General features: G+C 37.7%; 1 protein-coding gene across 3 annotated transcripts; it reads left to right on the top strand.

Annotated features, from left to right (window-relative positions):
* Window positions 1–13,556: 13,556 nt before the first annotated feature.
* LOC148869540 (uncharacterized) lies at window positions 13,557–17,350 on the top strand. 3 transcript variants are annotated; one of them, XR_016107941.1, is made up of 3 exons: window positions 13,557–14,637; window positions 14,962–15,097; window positions 15,183–17,350. XR_016107941.1 is itself a non-coding variant. In XM_088972903.1 (2 exons), the coding sequence occupies exon 1, from the start codon at window positions 13,853–13,855 to the stop codon at window positions 14,483–14,485; it is 633 nt and encodes a 210-aa protein (XP_088829029.1). In that variant the 5' UTR covers window positions 13,699–13,852; the 3' UTR covers window positions 14,486–14,497; window positions 14,962–15,174. The 3 variants fall into 3 exon arrangements, 1 of the variants encoding a protein (XP_088829029.1); XR_016107942.1 differs by having other exon boundaries at window positions 13,741–14,497; XM_088972903.1 differs by lacking the exon at window positions 15,183–17,350 and having other exon boundaries at window positions 13,699–14,497; window positions 14,962–15,174.
* The last annotated feature ends 325 nt before the right edge of the window (window positions 17,351–17,675 follow it).

Genomic DNA, 17,675 nt, shown 5'->3' with positions numbered 1-17,675 from the left:
CAAATACATAAAAAACATTTTCAAATCTCAGGGTGGGCAATTGCCCACACTAGCTTTTAATTTGATCCATCATTGTATATAAACACTTAAAAAAGCTGAAATGTTGGGTTTCTTCAATAAGCATATGTTTTTAAAATAAGCATTTATTTTGGATTTATCTCCCAAATGCCAATGAGTGTTTATTGGTGTGGTTCCGATCCAAAATAAGTGCTTATTCGAATAAATACTTATTTTTAAGCACTCCCAAACTTGGCCTAAAGATTGGCCCACAGTCCTGTCAAATCAAGCTCGTGTGAGAGACATGGATCCTACCTCCCTTTTGAATCAATACGGATGGATCTTGGGCTCCATCAAAAGCGGTGGTGGGTGTTGTTGCTCAGGATGAGTTAGGAAATTTCATAAAGGCCATAGCTGCAGCGGTGGCTTTCTCCTCCGCTGAAGAAACAGAATTCAAAACAATCCTGGAAGTGGGGTAATCTTTTCAGCCCAGTTTGAGCCCAGGCCCACACCAGACCCGCAAAATTTGGGCAATGCTTTATATATGGTCTATTGGAGATAACTTAGGTCCACTTATCATAAGCGAAAAGCCCAGCCCAACCCATGATCACCCCTATTCAAAAGGCTTCATGTTTCAAAATCCATCTCCATGGATCCAGTGGTCTTGGAAAGTGATCCAATGGCCGTTATCCAAGTCCCCTCATCAGATTTAGAACTCCGTTGGAGAGCTTGTTACTTTGAGTTGGGATCACCTGTCAATAAAACACATTCCAACCCTCTACCAACATCATCTCACACCGCACATTCCAACCCTCTAGGGGGCATTCTTATTTTGGATTTTGAGAGGGGAGATAGTTGGTCAATGAGATTTTGGTTTCCATTGACCAAGAATCTCCTATTCTTTTTGTTAGACTTATGTGAGGATTAGGGAAAGTTTATATTTTTGGGTATCACTTACCCGCCTCGTAGGTGGATAAATAACTTTTCCACTTATGGGGAAAATTGTCAACACTTAAATGGAATAAAAATGCCCTTTTTAATAATGAATTTTTAGAACTAAAATGATTATTACCTTATTTACATGAAAAATAAAATAATATGAATAAATATCATTTCTCAGAAAAAGTTACCCAATTAACTGCATTTATGCGAATAAATAACTTTTCGAGATACAAACAGGCATAGATTGCAAATCAATAAATCCCAAGGAAATTCCCATCCTGTATTTGGTCTCATACCCCCCAGTCCTGTAATAGAGATGCCCACGGGCTGGCCCACTTAGCTCTAAGGACAAATCCGATCCTTTGGTCTTTTGCTCCAGACCTTGTTCCATCTATTGCCTTTAGATGACATGTAATTACTCTGTTGATTTAGTTGGATAATTTGCCTTATCATTTCATATCACTTCGACTCATGGCCCTTTAATTTTATTTATCACAAGGGATAAAAATAAAATAAAAACAATATATGTAGAGTTGTAGTTGGATAACCAACTTGGCATCTGGAGGCTACCACTTGCCACTACCCTCACCTCAAATAACCCTGACCCATAAAGAGAAAGAAAAGTGGATTTCTCTGGAAGGCTCCATGTACCAAAAACAAGTTGAGTAAAATTGGGGTGACCAGCCAACTGGTGCAAGACCGTTTCTCGTGGGCCCATTCGAATCTTTTATAAATCAATAAAGTCGATCAAAATGGGCTGATCCAATCATCAATGGTTACATGGATCTTGGTCCAAGGAAGGTTTGTTTAAGCAGCCCCACTGATTGTGATTAAGAAAAGAAAAAGTGAAGCCATTAATACTGTTAGCACATGATTAAACCATCAGAAATCACATCCTTAACCATCAATCAGTGTCAGTCGACATATAATTAGGTTGCATTTAGGATTTATCCCTTTTTTACTGTTAAAATGCTCTTCTGAGCAATGAATTTTTAACTGAAAGAAAGAGATGAATCGGCTTGGAAACTGGAAAAGCAAGTATTCCACCGCCCACAGCACAGGAAGAAAGACAACCCAGCACTAGGTTTTCTTTCTTTTCCTCTCTTTTCTATTCTTGGGATCAGAACACTTGGCCCTTTATGGGGAAGATCGAGATGGGGAGTATCATTAGTTTTATTAATTTGTTTAATTGTTATTAAATGTGGAATAATTTGATTCCTGAGGTCTTGGGTTTGGTAAAGTGTCTACATCTGATCAAATTCAGCCCCTCCACAGGTGTCCACTTCTCGCTCCAAGTGTTAATCGATAAGGTGTTGTTTGGTCAAGTACTGACTAAACCTTCTAATTTCTCTGTCTACATGTGTAAGCTAACTAACAAAACAAAAGGATAGACCGCCCCCGGGAATCAACTGACCCTACCCGGTAACTGCATTTCTGATTTCCTGTCTGCCGACCTGATGAAAACCAGTGTTTTAGGTTTTTTTTTAAACAAAATTTTTCTCCTTTTTTTCTAAACCATAATAAATTTTAGCTTGTTTATTCAAAATTTTGAAATGGGTTTATGGTTCATTCATCAAAGCACCATTTTATCCACTGGGGGTGATGGGTCTAACCCACCGAGTCTAATCATGACTCGGATGAGTAGACTCGTTTGAGGATGAATTCTCGGCCACCCTTAGGCTGATGACTCAATTGGATTTCAAAATTCTAAAAGATATTTCAAGGCAAAATTGGTCATTTGAAGCGATAAGGACAGATACCCAAGTGGGTTAAATTACTTGCATGCCCATAACCTCGAATTTACGATAACCAATTAACCATAAACAATCTTCAGTAAAATTGGTGGGAAGTAGGGGTATTAAGGTCCTTGGAATAAAAAAGAGTTCATATAAATCCCCCCATACCTGAGTCACCCATTCGAGTAGTTCAACAAAAAACCCAGAAGGGATCAACCAATTCTGAGACGAAGTCATCATCAACAAAAACCATGGCGTCAAGAAATGTATCTTCAAACTCAAAACCTCAAAACCCTGCTATTCGTACATGTTTGTGTTCACCCACCAATCACCCAGGTTCATTCCGGTGTAGTCTGCACAGAAATTCTCGCAAGCTTTATACCCGATCTTCAGTTCATGTTGTCTCCAATTCCACTACAAACCGATCAGACTGGAAGATGGTCGACAAGCCCAATTTGTTAAAGGAATTCCTCATGCAAATCATCAAGCCATCGAAGCATGATCTGCGAAGGAGAAGCAATTTCCAGCCCAAGCCAACCAGGTTTTGTCTGATGAATAGTAACAGTGATGGTGTCACAGTTTCATGATTATCATAGACGATCAGTTTTGTTGTTTTGTCACCCCAATTTTTTAATTTTCTCTGTTTTGATAGTTGTAGTTGTTTATGTAAATATGAGATCATGTACACAACATTTCACGTATGATGAGTATCTCAATGGAAAATTGAGAGAAAAAAAGGGTTTAGATTCATCATCAATTCTTTCCTGAGATTTATTCATTTATTTATTATTGTTTGGATGGTTTAGTGTGAGAGAATTCTCTTGAGTGACTCAGCCCTCATGGCCTCGTTAGAAGGATTAAATACTGTTTGGGATTTTTTTTTATTAATATGTTCTTTTCATTTGCTGTAAGTTGCAAGTAATTTGGTTCAGAAAATCAGTAACTGGCCTATCCTTCAATTTACTACAGAAATCCGAAAATGGTGTTATGACGTTAAGTACAATGTTCTGATATTTTGCTTTCAGTTGCATTAACCGAACCCTAAAAGAAGAAATGAAAATGGGTCCATTCCTCGCAACATCTTTTCTTGATTACAAGCAATGGTCCTATTTTTGATGGCAGGCATGTGTTTTCTAATGCAAATGCAACACGACAATAAGATTATTTCGTTCCCGGGTGGCATCCAAACATGCAGTTGGGAACAAACGTACTCTCCACAGATTGTGAGAGAGAGGAAAATCTAGATGCTTACTTGATCGAAACTGAGGCCAGAGTTTTTTTGATAAATGAGTCCTGAGTTCTGGCATCACTACTTGTTGGAAGGATTCTATCTGTCGTTAGTTGTGATTTACGATGCAAGAAGCTGCTCTACCTCTTCTTAGTTTGTGTAGCCCCTGTTGGTCCTCCTTTCTCTATAGCCAAAACAAATGCACATGGCACAGGCGCACAGCCACGAGTGGGTCGAAAATGATAGTGGAAGATTCCTTTTTTTTTTCCTGATCAACACATAAAATAATAAAATTCGGCATCTGTTTGTCCACTAAAACAAGATTAATAGTGACAGCACAAAAAAGTAGTATTGGTAATTCATGCACACTTGACAATGTAGAAAGAGGGTCCCTTGGAAAGGATCCCACCAGGCCAGGGCTCGGCCCATTGGAAGCATCAACCCCTCCTAAACGCCCCCGCCTGGCCAGGACCCAGCCCATTGGAAGCATCAATCCCTCCTAATTCCCCCCGCCTGGACAGCCTGTTGAAAGCATCCAAATTTAATAAAATGTTGATAACTTGGTCCATGATGACCATCCCATCAAGGTCTACTGTGTCACAAGCAATAATTTGAGGGACATTTGGTGGCCATGGCTGTTGCTTGCATGAAGTAGAATTCATTACTACTGCTTCACTTGGAACCCTAGTGCAACTCGCCCCTTGTTTTACAACTTGGGTTTCTTTGGATTCAGTGATTTCATCAGTTGAGAAGCATTTAATTAATGGTTGGTCACCATTAATTCCTAGGTTGGTAAAGTCTATCCATTTTTGGGGCCTGGGGGAGAGCTTAGTAAACTCATTCAGGAGTTTGTGTTGATAAAATGGGTATCACAATATTTCACCCAATAAAGCCCAAAAAACTTGTGTGGGCTCTCAAGCAGTGCTCATGTTCCCCTTCTAGAGATAGCAACTGATTAGTAAAAGTCGTGAGAATTTATCCTACTGGGTTCCGTTTGGCAATTGAGAAATTTGCAGAAACTGTTTAGAGTGGCCTAATGTCTCAATTCTAACAGAGTCCTCTAATGTGAAGTGTTGCTTTTGATCCCTGGAATGACAATTTGGAATGAGAGGTTTCATGGTTTGGTCCAAGATTTTTAAAACTGACGCGGAGAACGAACCGGTCAGGGGTCCGGTTCCCAGGTCGAATGGTCTGACCATTTGGACTGAATGGTCGGCCTGTTCTGATAAAAAATAAAAAATGGTCAAAATCATACAAACGGTTAACTGCTTGGGTCAGTGGTTTATTGACCAAAATCAATGGTTTTTGGCAAAAAACCGATTCCCAGTTTTTCCGGTCCAACTGTCCGGTCCGGTTCTGAAAACCATGATTTGGTCAGTGCAATGTGGGGTAAGAGATGAACGGTCAGGGCTCCTTCGAGGAGATTGTAGAGTGGGCTGTGGGCATGGGCTAATAAACTTATGTAAATGGGCCTTTCATGAGCTTCTTTCTAGTATCGGGGCTAACACGTCTGGAAGCATCTTTCTCTCTCATCTAGTATTGTAAATGTTAAATCAGGTAGAATAAATTGAAATAGTAAAGAAGGGAATTCAGTTTAAGCCCACGGTATGAAACCCACGGATTGTTTTGTTTTCGGTAGGACCCATGGTTTCTTCTAGCCCATAGACTTTATGTACTACCCCTCCATAAACCCCAAAATACTGGTACTAAATTATAACAACCCTAACATAACATTTGTTATAACTTATTGCCTGATAATGAGATAACTCATGAGGTTTTTTTTTTTTTTAATGGTAAAGTGAGATAAGATATAAGATTAATTAGAAAGCCCTTAAATGGTAATTCCTTAAGACCTTAACTGCTATATACCACTGCATATAAAAATAAAATATTAAAAAAAAAAGAAAAAGAAAATGCTATTTACCCCCAGTTGGCTTAATGTATGGCAAGTACAAGGTTGTTTTGTGAATTTATTCATTCAATTTTTAAATATAAAGTTTGTCTTGTTTTTTTTTTTTTTTAAATGTGTAAGATATCAGGTTGTTGTCCATTGTGGCGTAGGGCTGTAATCGGGTCAGATTAATTCAGATCCAATCCAATTGCCAAATTGTTAGATTCAAATTCTATCTGAAATCTGATATATCAATTTTGGATGGGATTTAGATTTAATCCGAGCCTGACTTATCATGCTTAAAATGAAGATAAAAAATAAAAAAATTATAAATAAAAATTAGCTGGTACATATACAATATATTTATATAAATTTAAATTATTAGATTTATTAATTTTGAACTATATAATAATAATAATAATAATAATAATAATAATAATAATAATAATAATAATAATAATAATAATAATAAATTCAAGGCTGCAATTTTCTAAAGTTCCATTGATGATGGCTAAACTGAATGAATTATTGCTTTATTCTTTAGTGAAATAAGTCATTAAGTACCTCTAAATATTTTATTATATGACTATTTTATCTATTAAAAGACAAAGCAACAAGTTATTAAAAAAAAAAGAAAAAAAGGATTTTTAAAATACATAAACAAAAAGTTAATCAAACCAATTGTAATATTAACAAAACTAAAGCGAAGCAAATAATCGCCATCACTCAATCACTCATCAGCAAGAGCAGATGAACGGAAATATCTTTTGGACTTGGTTTTGAAAAATAGAAAGCTTAGAACTTCTCAATTAATTTGGGCTGTCTTTATACTTATGAAATAGAATGTGTGGAATCTCACAAGCCACAAGTGGTTTCTTGGTCCCAAAGCCAAAGCTGACTTTTGAAGGAAGAAGGTTCTATCAGGAAAATGAGCAAGTCAAATTGTGGGCTGTCTTTATTGGGTGCCTTTGGGCCCATAGATACCACCCTCAGTTTAAAGCCCGTTGGTCTCTTAAAGAGTTGAAACCTTTGCTTATGTCAAGAGTTATGACTAGATTACAGGTCGAACATGAGAAGCTGCAAATCTTTACGGCTACGATTTCAATATGACGATCCTTCCAAATTCATTTGTTTATGTTTGCATGGTTGGAGATGGAACTGGGAACCGTTTGTAAAGCCAACACATTTTTCAGTTTTCTTTTGTTTGGTCAATCATGTAGCGAAGAGTAGTGCAAAAAAGTGAATGTTTTATATCGACCTGTTTTGGTTTTGCAACCACAAAATTACCGTCTCTTTCTTGGTTGCAATGGGTGCAAGCACAAATCCCACGGTTAAAATCAGCCAGTTTTATATCGACCAACTTTTGGAAGCAATCTTTGCTTTCGTTTTGAGTGCAAAATCAATTGGAAAAACAAATTTACTTAATTTTGGTTTTAGCAAAAGAAAATGTATTCTTATCAAACATCTGCGAAACACTAAACGGAATGCAAATTCACTTCAATTTTGCATTTACACCCTTGCCAAATGCAGTCAATTGAATTTCATGCAATTCGGTCAAGGGCAGAATTCAATTCCCTTTTGGCCCACACCGGAGTTGGTGCCATTCTGGTGAGATGAGACTCCTGTTAATAATGTTGGGTGTGGGTTTAGCTTTTACTGGCAAGTAGCATTTAGACACTCAGTCCTCCATCAACAACAACTAACTTACATCTGCAAGTTGCTTAAAAGTTTATAAATATAATAGCGGAATTGCTTGGCGGTATCGAGCCCACAGAATTTAGAAAACCCAAAATGATGAGTGGTGTAAGTTCAATAGTGGAATCGGATTTATGTTTTTATCCAACCAGATGGGGTAAGGCTTTGTTTGATAGATAAATCGTATGCTTGATTAACTTATTACTACTGAATTCGTCCTTTATCTAATATGATCAGTACGTACATAGTATGGAAAATTATTGCACATGACAAATCCTTTTCTATTGAATAAATAAAAAGGTAAGAGTAGATGATGCTTGGAAATCAACCATCTTTTAATTTTTTGTATATATCCTAGATTCCTGCTGTGGCCTATACAAGCAACTATCTAATGTCTCTGTTAGGAGATCACTGGATCAAGTCTTGAAGTAAAAACACAAAATATTGAATTTTCTTTTTGGTTATTGTATCCACCAGAAGGAACACATTCCAAACCCTACGAGGTCATGTCTCAAAGTTTCCAACAACTTACGCCCAGAGAACATGATCCAAAGGAATCTGGCAAAAGAAAATGGCCATTGTGAGGAACTTGGGTTTCAGGTAACTTATTGAACCAGTGTCTCGATTAAACAAGTAATTTATACATGAATGAATATATATAGTTCCATCATTTTGGTTATGTAAAAGAAGAGACTAGGAGATATTCTATGGTGGCAAGTTATAATTCGATATATTCAAGATTCAAAGTATGATCATATTATACAAATGGAGGTGGTCTATATAAAGAATTTGAGACATTTGTTATTTTTAATTAATATGATACTAGTTGTGCATTATGTGTTGTATCCATATTTAAAATGGCGCAATATTGCATTTCTTTTTTAATATATTAAGAGTATTAATACTTTGGATGATGACTCTGTATTCACTTGTAATTGATTAGGACTTATTTTTTATGCATCAAAATATTAATTCGAATGTTTCCCCCCAACCTAGAAATCCAAGATGCTAATATAATCAGACTTCAAAGAAGATTATTCAGACATAGAAAAAAGTTCTTACCCTATAAAATCAAAATAAACTTGAGGTCTTAAATTCCATACTTTTAAGTGTCGGGCTGAACACAAAATCACTTAGTCAACCACTCAACCAGGCTTTGATACCATCTCAAATGATAATTCAACCTAAAAAAGCTTTAGATGTTAGGTGATATCTAGAATAAGTTTTCATTCTCTCAACACAATCAAGCCAAAAGAAAGACAAAATCCCCTTCAATTCAAACAAGAAAAACAAAGAGTGGAAGGAGACTGAATGCTCTGCCACTAGGACATTTGTATATTGCTAGTAAGGGATTCTACACAGGAGTTATTCTGATATTGATAATTGACTTCTAACCAATGAGGACACCATACACATCATGATGACATGGTTCACCGTTTTTTCCATTTCAGCTAGAAGCTGGGCGGCACTAGAGGCCAATCTGGTGGTCCATCATTCCAACAATACACTCATCTCTCACTATTTCTATATTCTGCTCTTGATCCTTTTTGATTTCTCTGATGTCTCAACCAACTCCTAAAGCTTTTCATTTCTCCACTTGCTTAGTGATAACCACGTCAGTGACTGATATGAGAAGAATATATAACTTTGGTCTTGTTTAGTTTAAGCGCACCCATATTACATGACATGATCCCCTAATCTCCAACAGCTTCATCTCTTCTCCACACTTCCAACCACTACTTACTTTTTCTTAAATCATGAAGATCAGTGGTTGTTTGTCTCACTTCCCAACCAAATACCTACACAAGCACTATATGTGTGTGGATGGGAGCTTTAGGGTATAATTCCTATAAACAATTCAGCACTTGGATCTTGTTGGCCCACTTTTCATGGATTACCTCTTCCAAAACAAAAAGTTTATTAAACAATTATCTATCTTTTGATTAATTAGAATTGATGGGTGACATCAATTAATCCATTTCTATGCTGAGAGATTTCCATAGGTTATATAAGCCTTGGTTTTATAATATATGGCAACTTACGCACAAAGTTCAAAGAATCAATACGCATGATATACAAAATTGAATTGTATGTTACATGATTCAGAGGGGCGATAGTCTTAGAGTACTAACCCTCAAAAGTGCCCAAGTGTCCTAACTCGTAGTATTTAGTGTATTGGTGGATTCAAAAACTGATATGCATGATACTTTGAATTTTGCTTGCACATAAGCCTCCATTTGGTAAGAGTTGAAGATACAAAAATAATCAGTACAAACCGATATTGATATTTATATTTACTGTCATTTCCAACACATTGTACTCTTACCAAACACTAGCAAAACTGAATGAGAGTGAAAATATGCGCTGAATCTATAATTGCATTCCTCCCAAATGATCTCATTTACAAACATGAAGGTGCCGACTAATCCAAGCCTATCTAACCAATTCGAGATTGTTCACTCTAGTAGAAAACTAATTTGTAAACAGACCAAATAAAACAAGGGTATAACTAGGGGTGGCAATTGGGTGGGTTGGGTTGGATTTGGTTTAGATTGAGTTTCAACTCAATCCATCTAATCCGCCAACCCATTAATGACCCAGTTATATAAAATTAATGGGTAAGGTTCAACCCAAACTCACTTTAATCCAATCCAACCTGCCCAAACCCATTAATCTTACATTCATGGACTTAAAAAATAAACTCTCTCTCTTAACAAATAAGTTGGTTGTAGCTTGGTGGTTATTGTATTTATTATTTACACAAGTGGTGAAGGTTCAAATTGCATTACATGCATGTTATTTTTACACAAGCAATGAAGCCATTTGACTATATTCGGATTCCAAGTTTGACCGAACCACTTAGGTTCAAACCGGTCAGACCAACTTAAACCACTTAGGTTCAAAGGTGATTGAACCATTTAGATCTAGATCAATTCAGTCGGATTGGACTGGACTGGTTCAGTCAATGGTGAATTGACTTGGACCGGACCATATCAGGTTTGTGCATGGGTTTAGGATTGGATTGGCTTACCTGAACCAGATCAATGTATATAGATCGAGTCGGTCCGAATTTGGGTTGCGGCATGTGGATATTGGTCAGATGGACGGTCCAAATCAGGCAAAGCATGCGAAGGCCGAATCATCTTGCCCAAAACCATTTTGGAATCGGATTGACTTGGATCGACTTGTGCCGGGTCGGGTTGGAGTGTGTGAATATTGGTTGGAACAAACATCCCAAAAATGGACAAAGCAAATGGCACTGAACCATCCCGGCCAAGGTCTATTTCAGATTTAGGTCGACCCGGATTAGTATATGTTGAATCGGGTGAGACTGCATTGAATTGGTCCAAACTCAAGCTTGGGTCAAATTGATTTGGATTTATGTTGGGTGAAATATATTGATTCAAGGCAAAACTAAATTTAGTCAATTATTAATAGAAGATTAATACATTAATTATAAATTATTTAATTCAAATGAAAAAATAAAAAAAAAATCTAAGGAATTAATACTTATATCTATAATGATTAATCCAATGGTTATCAACAAACCAACCCATTTAAATGAATGAACTGGATGGATTAGGTGGGTTCAGCGGGTTGGATTATAAATTGCCACCCCTAAGTATAACATGCCTAATTAACTACACAAAATTGCATTGGCCTTAATACCATTAATAAATTAAATTATTAATATTATACATTATTGATAAAATGAATTTAAAATTATACATCATAGAAACAGGGGCTTGGAAACTGGAATTGTAATGGCCTATTTTAATTCCCCGCATTAGTTGAGAGGTATGACATTCCAATTCCCATTCCTCCTCCCTCGGGAAATGAGAATCTCATTCTAGCATGCCAAAACAAAAAGACAAGTGACTTAAACCCCACTTTCTTTGAGAGTTTTGACAAGAAAAAAAGAAAAAGAAAAAGAAAACCTTCTTTGAGAGTTGCGCATATCTTATGAAATCCCATATCAATTCTAGAGATTTTGATTCCAATCCTGACCTTGAATCAAACAGATCGTAGACTTGAACTCTTTAACAAATTTCTAAATTTACCGATAAATGCAAATTAGTTTTACATAAATAAAGGCAAAATTTTCTAAATATTACGAGATTGAATAGTGATAAGATCCGTGTTCCATCTAAAACAGCCACGTGTCTTAATAAATAAGACTAGTAATGATTCAACTTCAAGCTGAGGTCGATTATTGGCGAGAAAATCGAATTCTTGTTCCACCATAATTGATTTTAATAAACCCAAGTTCCTTCCCCTAAGACATTAAACAGACAACACAACTAATAAGAAACAAACACTTGTTTCAAACACACTGCATCGGGAATTCGGGATCCACCCAAGTAATAGATAAGAGGATAGCCTGGATAGGAGCAAAAGCCAGCCAAGTGAATAAAAGAACTGATTGGGTAATTGCCACGTGGCAAAGTCACTTGGCAGCAGTAAACAAGTAAAGAAAGGATCCTCCTTAGCGGCAGATGTCGACATAGGAATACCAGAAGAATTAGGAGCAGTGGAGCACACGTCGGTAGATTCCATGGCAATGGCGAATGAAATATTAATTCTATGAATGTCAGCCAAGAGAAGGACAGCCAGCCATTTCGGGAGACGCTGTCAAGCGTCTATAAAAAGTCTATAGTCTATACCACTTGGGGGCTTCGGGAGCGACGTGTCTCAGAGAGAGAGAGAGAGAGGGGGGGAAGGGAGAGAAACTTCCAAAATAGTTGCTTTGTTCGAAACGGCGCAAGGTAGGGAAGTGCGTGTGGTTTAAGCAGTTTACAATATTTCTGTAGCCGTTTTCCCAGCGTTGAAGCAAGGAATCAATTTTGAATGCCGTTAGTTTTGTAGGGACTTGGACCGTGTGAAATTCCTAAACTAGCCCTTTCAACAAAGGCGACTGACTCCGGAGTCTTGACCAGATGAGATGTTACTCTGGTGTCTTCCTCTGAAAAAGATCGGAAGACCGAGATGTGCCTAAAATCACCCCACTGAAAACTCGAATTAACATTTGTTTGCAGTGCAATTTCATTTGCACTGGCGCAAAATCAGAAAAATTCTGTTTGTTTCTGTCAATGTCATGGATAAAATCTAAAGCAATGTAAGGTAAAACCCAAATTCATAACTTGGTCTTTTTTTTTTTTTTTCATTTGTACTCTCATGAATTTGTATTAACTATTTAAGGCATATGAAATTGCACTGCAAACAAATGGAAAACACCGAAGATAGAAAGCCAAATTGTCTATTTGACGTAGGGGTCCTTCATCCTTGGATTTGGTATGGTGCTTTTCTTCTTTAAATTCATTCTATTTATGGTAAATACAAACCAAACCACAACAAGACCTAAAATCTAGAGGATTATGACTCTTTTTGTCACGTGGCAGACTCATAGAATGACGCGATATCGTGTTAACAAATAGGCCCACCTTAACCTCCTTCCATGTGGGTTAATAGGTTCGGAATCTGACCTTCCACCCAACCCATTCCAAACGTAACATCATCAGATGGCATCCAGCCATCCACTGTTTGGACAAGCTTCGGTTCCAAACCAACCCAAATCCCATGCCCAGAATCCATTAAAAAACCATCCCAAATCCAAAACCCATGACCTTAACTGAGAGACCAACCTAGGCATAGATATCTTTATGGATTCATAATCTTAACCATGAGATTTAATGGACCCACTCCGGTGAGCCGTTGCCCTAATTTATAGTCCCGGCCCAGCGGTAGTTTCATCAATAAATGGTTAGACTAGAGTCATCTTCTTGCTGAGTGGACCTTGGCCCATGTCATCATGTGCAATCGTGCACCCAAATTATGCATGTTCTTTCGGCAAAACAATCTACTTTATTTATTTATAAATTCCTTTCCAAAGCGCCCTTACCCAACTGGTGAAGCCACCGGTACGAAGTATATATACTTAAAAGTAAGGGTGTTTTTGTCAATTAAGTTATAATGGTATTCCTGTAATTTAATTATATAGGAGGGGTATTTCTATTTTGTGTACGTTACAGTCTGGCACTGGCAGGCTTTATACTCCTCGAAAAGCTCGGCTGGTGAACCAACTAAACGGCCGTTGGATCCGAATCCAGAATTCTAACTCACGTTCAGTTTAACCAATTCAACGGCCGGTTTGGTTAGGTTAGACGAGAAGAAGCAAGGAAACCCTAAAAACCGACGTTACTACTACTCTTCTCATTTCTCTATAAATAGAGCCCTTCAGGTGCTCGAAGTTTGCCAAATTAGAGAGCCTACGGGCCCTTCTGAAGAGCAAGATTCCTCTTTTCTCCTTTTCCCCCTCTCCCTTTACGCATCTGTTTTACAAGCTTTCTCTCTCAACTCTCGACAATGGCGGCATCTTCTTCTAGAACCAGATCCAGTGGACCAGTCCTCTCCGTATCGAACGAGTTTCGTCGCTCGATCCCTCCTTCTCGAAGATTCTCTTCGTCGACTCCGTCGTCATCTGCATCGGCGTTCGCTTCCTCAAGTTCGAGTTTTTCCTCTCGATCTACTGGTTTCTTCCATAGATCGGCCTCCCCGACGCGCGTTAATCTCTACGGCCCCGCGCCACCGGCTCCGTCTGTTCGATTCTCTATTGGTCGTTCGATTTCGCCGAGCAGGTCGATCGCCGTTTCCCCTCGCAATCAGGTCGTGAAGAAGCAGAGCAATCCGTTGTCCGGCCCGTCTTCTCAGAAGAAAACTTGCATGTGCTCTCCTACAACTCACCCTGGGTCGTTTCGTTGCAGTCTCCACAAGAATTTCAACAACCACCATGCGGTGTCCTATCCGTCTAATCGGTTGAACGCGCGGCGGTCGGCTATGACGAATTCCTTAGTCCGGATCGGGACTGTTGAGGGCGATTGGGTTAAACGTGCCCTGGCTGCTTTGATCCGACCTTCTTCTCACCACCAGAGGAGAAGAGCGGCGTTCCAGCCACGGCCAAGCCGGCTTTCGGTTATGTCGAAGGCCGAGGGTTTATAATCCTTTGAGCAGGTTCGTTTATTATATATATTGCCCCTTACCGGTCCTCCTATAAATGTTTTGTATTCTCAGTTTTCCGGTTCGGCGAAGTCAGATTCCGGCGAGATTGGTTTTGCAAACTGATGGGGAAAGGAAGGCGGATCGACTGACAGGTGAATAGGCAGATCTAAGGGAATCCCCCCGAATTTTTGTACTTCGGAGGCCCAAAAATTCCACTCATTAAAACACAGGACCATCCCCCTCCCTATACTCCCCTTGTATATACAGATTTGCAGCCATTGAAGGCTATTGAAGGAGTTATCAGAGAGTAAAATTCCTCTCATTAAAACACAGCTAAAATTAAAAAAAAAATCTGATTTTGGCAGATTCACCTCCATCAGAGACTAATTCACTAAAATTGGTTTAAGTTTGTAAGAACTGGTTTGGCACCATCGTCGTCATCATCTCTCAGTGGTTTCCGTGATCTCTTTTTGCAGAACGACATTTGCCATTCCGTGTGCCGTTAAGTTTCCTGTGTGGTTTGACGTGTTCAGTATTACGTGCATGCTATCTGGACCATGAATTCTACATACGTCGTATTAGTATTCGTATACATGGTTGCGTTTCGTGAAGGTAAAATTACGAATTTATTATTTGTTATTTGTATTATTTTAATATTTTTTAATGATTTATATATGTTTTCTTTTCTTTATTGCAGCTTGCAGGTTCGGTGAAGACTTTCCTTAGTTTGAATATTTTGCTGGAGTGCATAATGTGAGAGAACGAATCCTAGTGGAACCAAGTGTTTTCACATTGAGAAGGACAGAACCAACCACCAAAGGGGACCTAAATTGAAATAAAAATCTAAAATTAACTAATTAATTCTAGTGGGTCCACCAAAGGGGACCCACTAGAATTTCCTCTAAGACAACCAAGTGGAATCTTGTGTCGGATTTCATATGTGGGATCCGTCACCTTATTCCAATCAGTTGGTCATTATTGCTAGAGAAAGTTTGATAAGGGCGAAATTAATAAATAAAAAAAGTATCTTGAATACATTAAAATGGATCAGTGGACTGGAGATTCAAATTCAAGAGGAAGAGAGCAGCAGCACCCTGTTTCTACCCCAGTTCGGATACACCGGAGGGAAGAGCACCCTGTTCGCGCTTTTTTTACTTTTAATTTTTTATTTTGAAAAAATAGTCACGAGGAACGGAAAACATATCCTTCTTTGCCTGGACCACTGGCTATGCGGGACCCATTTATCCGAAACCGTTGGAAATTAGGATAGGAAGGCAGGTACAGGGGCGCAGCGCATAATTGAAGCGCTGCCTGTGTTGACAAAACCATTGGCGGTGGGGAGAGTTCTGCGGGAGAATTAACGCGGTTTCGAAGAGGCAGGGTTTGTGTGAAGAAGATAAAACATGAAACATCCATGGCGCGGGGCCCACAATCCAACAATAAAAAGTGAACGAAGGGTGACCCAAATCTGCGATTATGTTTTAGCATTTCCTATCTTATCTGTCGAAGCCTCCGCTATCAAGGGCCTCAGCCTCAGCCTCATCCTGGTTTTTTGAAATGCCAACCCCTATTAATGACATTCCCCCTCTTCTTTTTTTGAAATTTCGAGACTTTTTGGTGCCCTATGGTTTTTGAGCTCGCCCTATGTTTTGCCTTTTTTTTTTTTTTTTCTTTATTAGGAATGACCCTCGTATTAGGTACGGGGTCATTAATTTGAATTATTTCAAAATTTTAAATTATATATTAAACATTTATTTCAAATTTTTATTTGATTTAAGAGAATTACCACATTTTATCTATAGAATGATTTCATAGGTAGGGGCAATAATAGTATTATTTAATTTGAAATTTATTATTTAACTATAAAAATTTAAATTAGAAAAATTAGTATGGACTTACATCTTTTTATTGACAATCTATTCTAACCTAATTTGTTTGAAAATTATTATTAATTTATGTTGTTTTTGTTATGATTTAAGATATCAAATGAGGTTTTATTTATAAGTGACGACCCACTTTAATTGGTATCTACTATTTATTTGATAAATTTATTTTTAAAAGCTAAATTAGGTTATTTAAATTTAATTTGCAATTAATAAATTACTATATAAAAGAATGAAACACAAACCATTTTGTATTAATTGTTCAGTCATTTTTATGAATTTTATTTATTTTTATTTTTATCTATTTAATATTTTAAATATTTTAAATTAAATTATTTGTTTAATCGTTACTTTTGAAATGGTTATATTTGAATAAAATTTAATTACTATCATAACATTTGAAATAGCCACTTTTTAGCGATTAAGATGGTATATTTAAAAGAATGGAGTTATAATTTTTTTGTTTTTGTGAGTGGATAGATTTTTTTTAAGAAAGAGTTTAATCTCTTGTAAAATTCTATTAATTGAAATTTTATAGTGCCATGTATCTGAAGGGCGGGGCTCTTGCCTGAAGACCTTCCTTTGATAGATTGGAAGATCGTATGCGCTGCCGTGCTGGCACCTGTTCTCCTGAGACCTAACTGGTTTCAATGGATTCAATTTTGATCTTTTTAGGTAAAGAAAATCCAGATTCAGTGCTGAATTTGGATCCATGATACCCAGATCCCGTTCTCATTGGTCAGTGCTAAATTTGGATCCATACCCGGATCCCGTTCTCATTACAACACGTTGCTCTCAATGGCTTGAACAGGGGATTTAGATATGTGGATGGGTCAGGCGGAGCTGCCAGAATCAAACCAAATCGACCAACGCCTGTATTACTATTGCATTTCCTGATTGTAATTGATTGGGTTAATTACAGTGGGGTTCAGAACGGTTTCGATTGTTCCGGACCAGTTAAGAACAAAATCGATTATGTGCTAACTTAAGAGATTGGTAGGTTAACTTTCAAATTGCATATTGAAGGTATCGCTTGCAATTATAAACGGGTCTTGTCAGGTCAAATCCCACCCGACTAATAATTGGTTCGGTTCTGGCCTTCTGGGCTGCTATTATAGATCTAATATGGTCTGGTTCGAAACTGGTCTATACATTTATTTATTTGAGAGACCCAAACCCGAACCAACCAGTTGTCAGCACCAATGGAATTGCTTAAAATCTGGTATCCTTTTAATTCAGTTTCCACCATGAGACAATGCTAGTTGTTAAATCTGGAACCTTGAGTTGAACTCTCACAGCCTCTGCTC

Source organism: Nelumbo lutea, chromosome 2, assembly GCF_056320005.1.
Source record: "Nelumbo lutea isolate HS-2025 chromosome 2, American lotus-T2T, whole genome shotgun sequence".
Taxonomy (NCBI): domain Eukaryota; kingdom Viridiplantae; phylum Streptophyta; class Magnoliopsida; order Proteales; family Nelumbonaceae; genus Nelumbo; species Nelumbo lutea.
Note: the sequence above shows the minus strand (reverse complement) of the source record. Positions and strands in the feature narration are given on the sequence as shown.

What these genes read in the sequence shown, in the direction of transcription:
- LOC148869540 (XM_088972903.1), top strand. Translation starts at nt 13,853, where the DNA reads ATGGCGGCATCTTCTTCTAGAACCAGATCCAGTGGACCAGTCCTCTCC.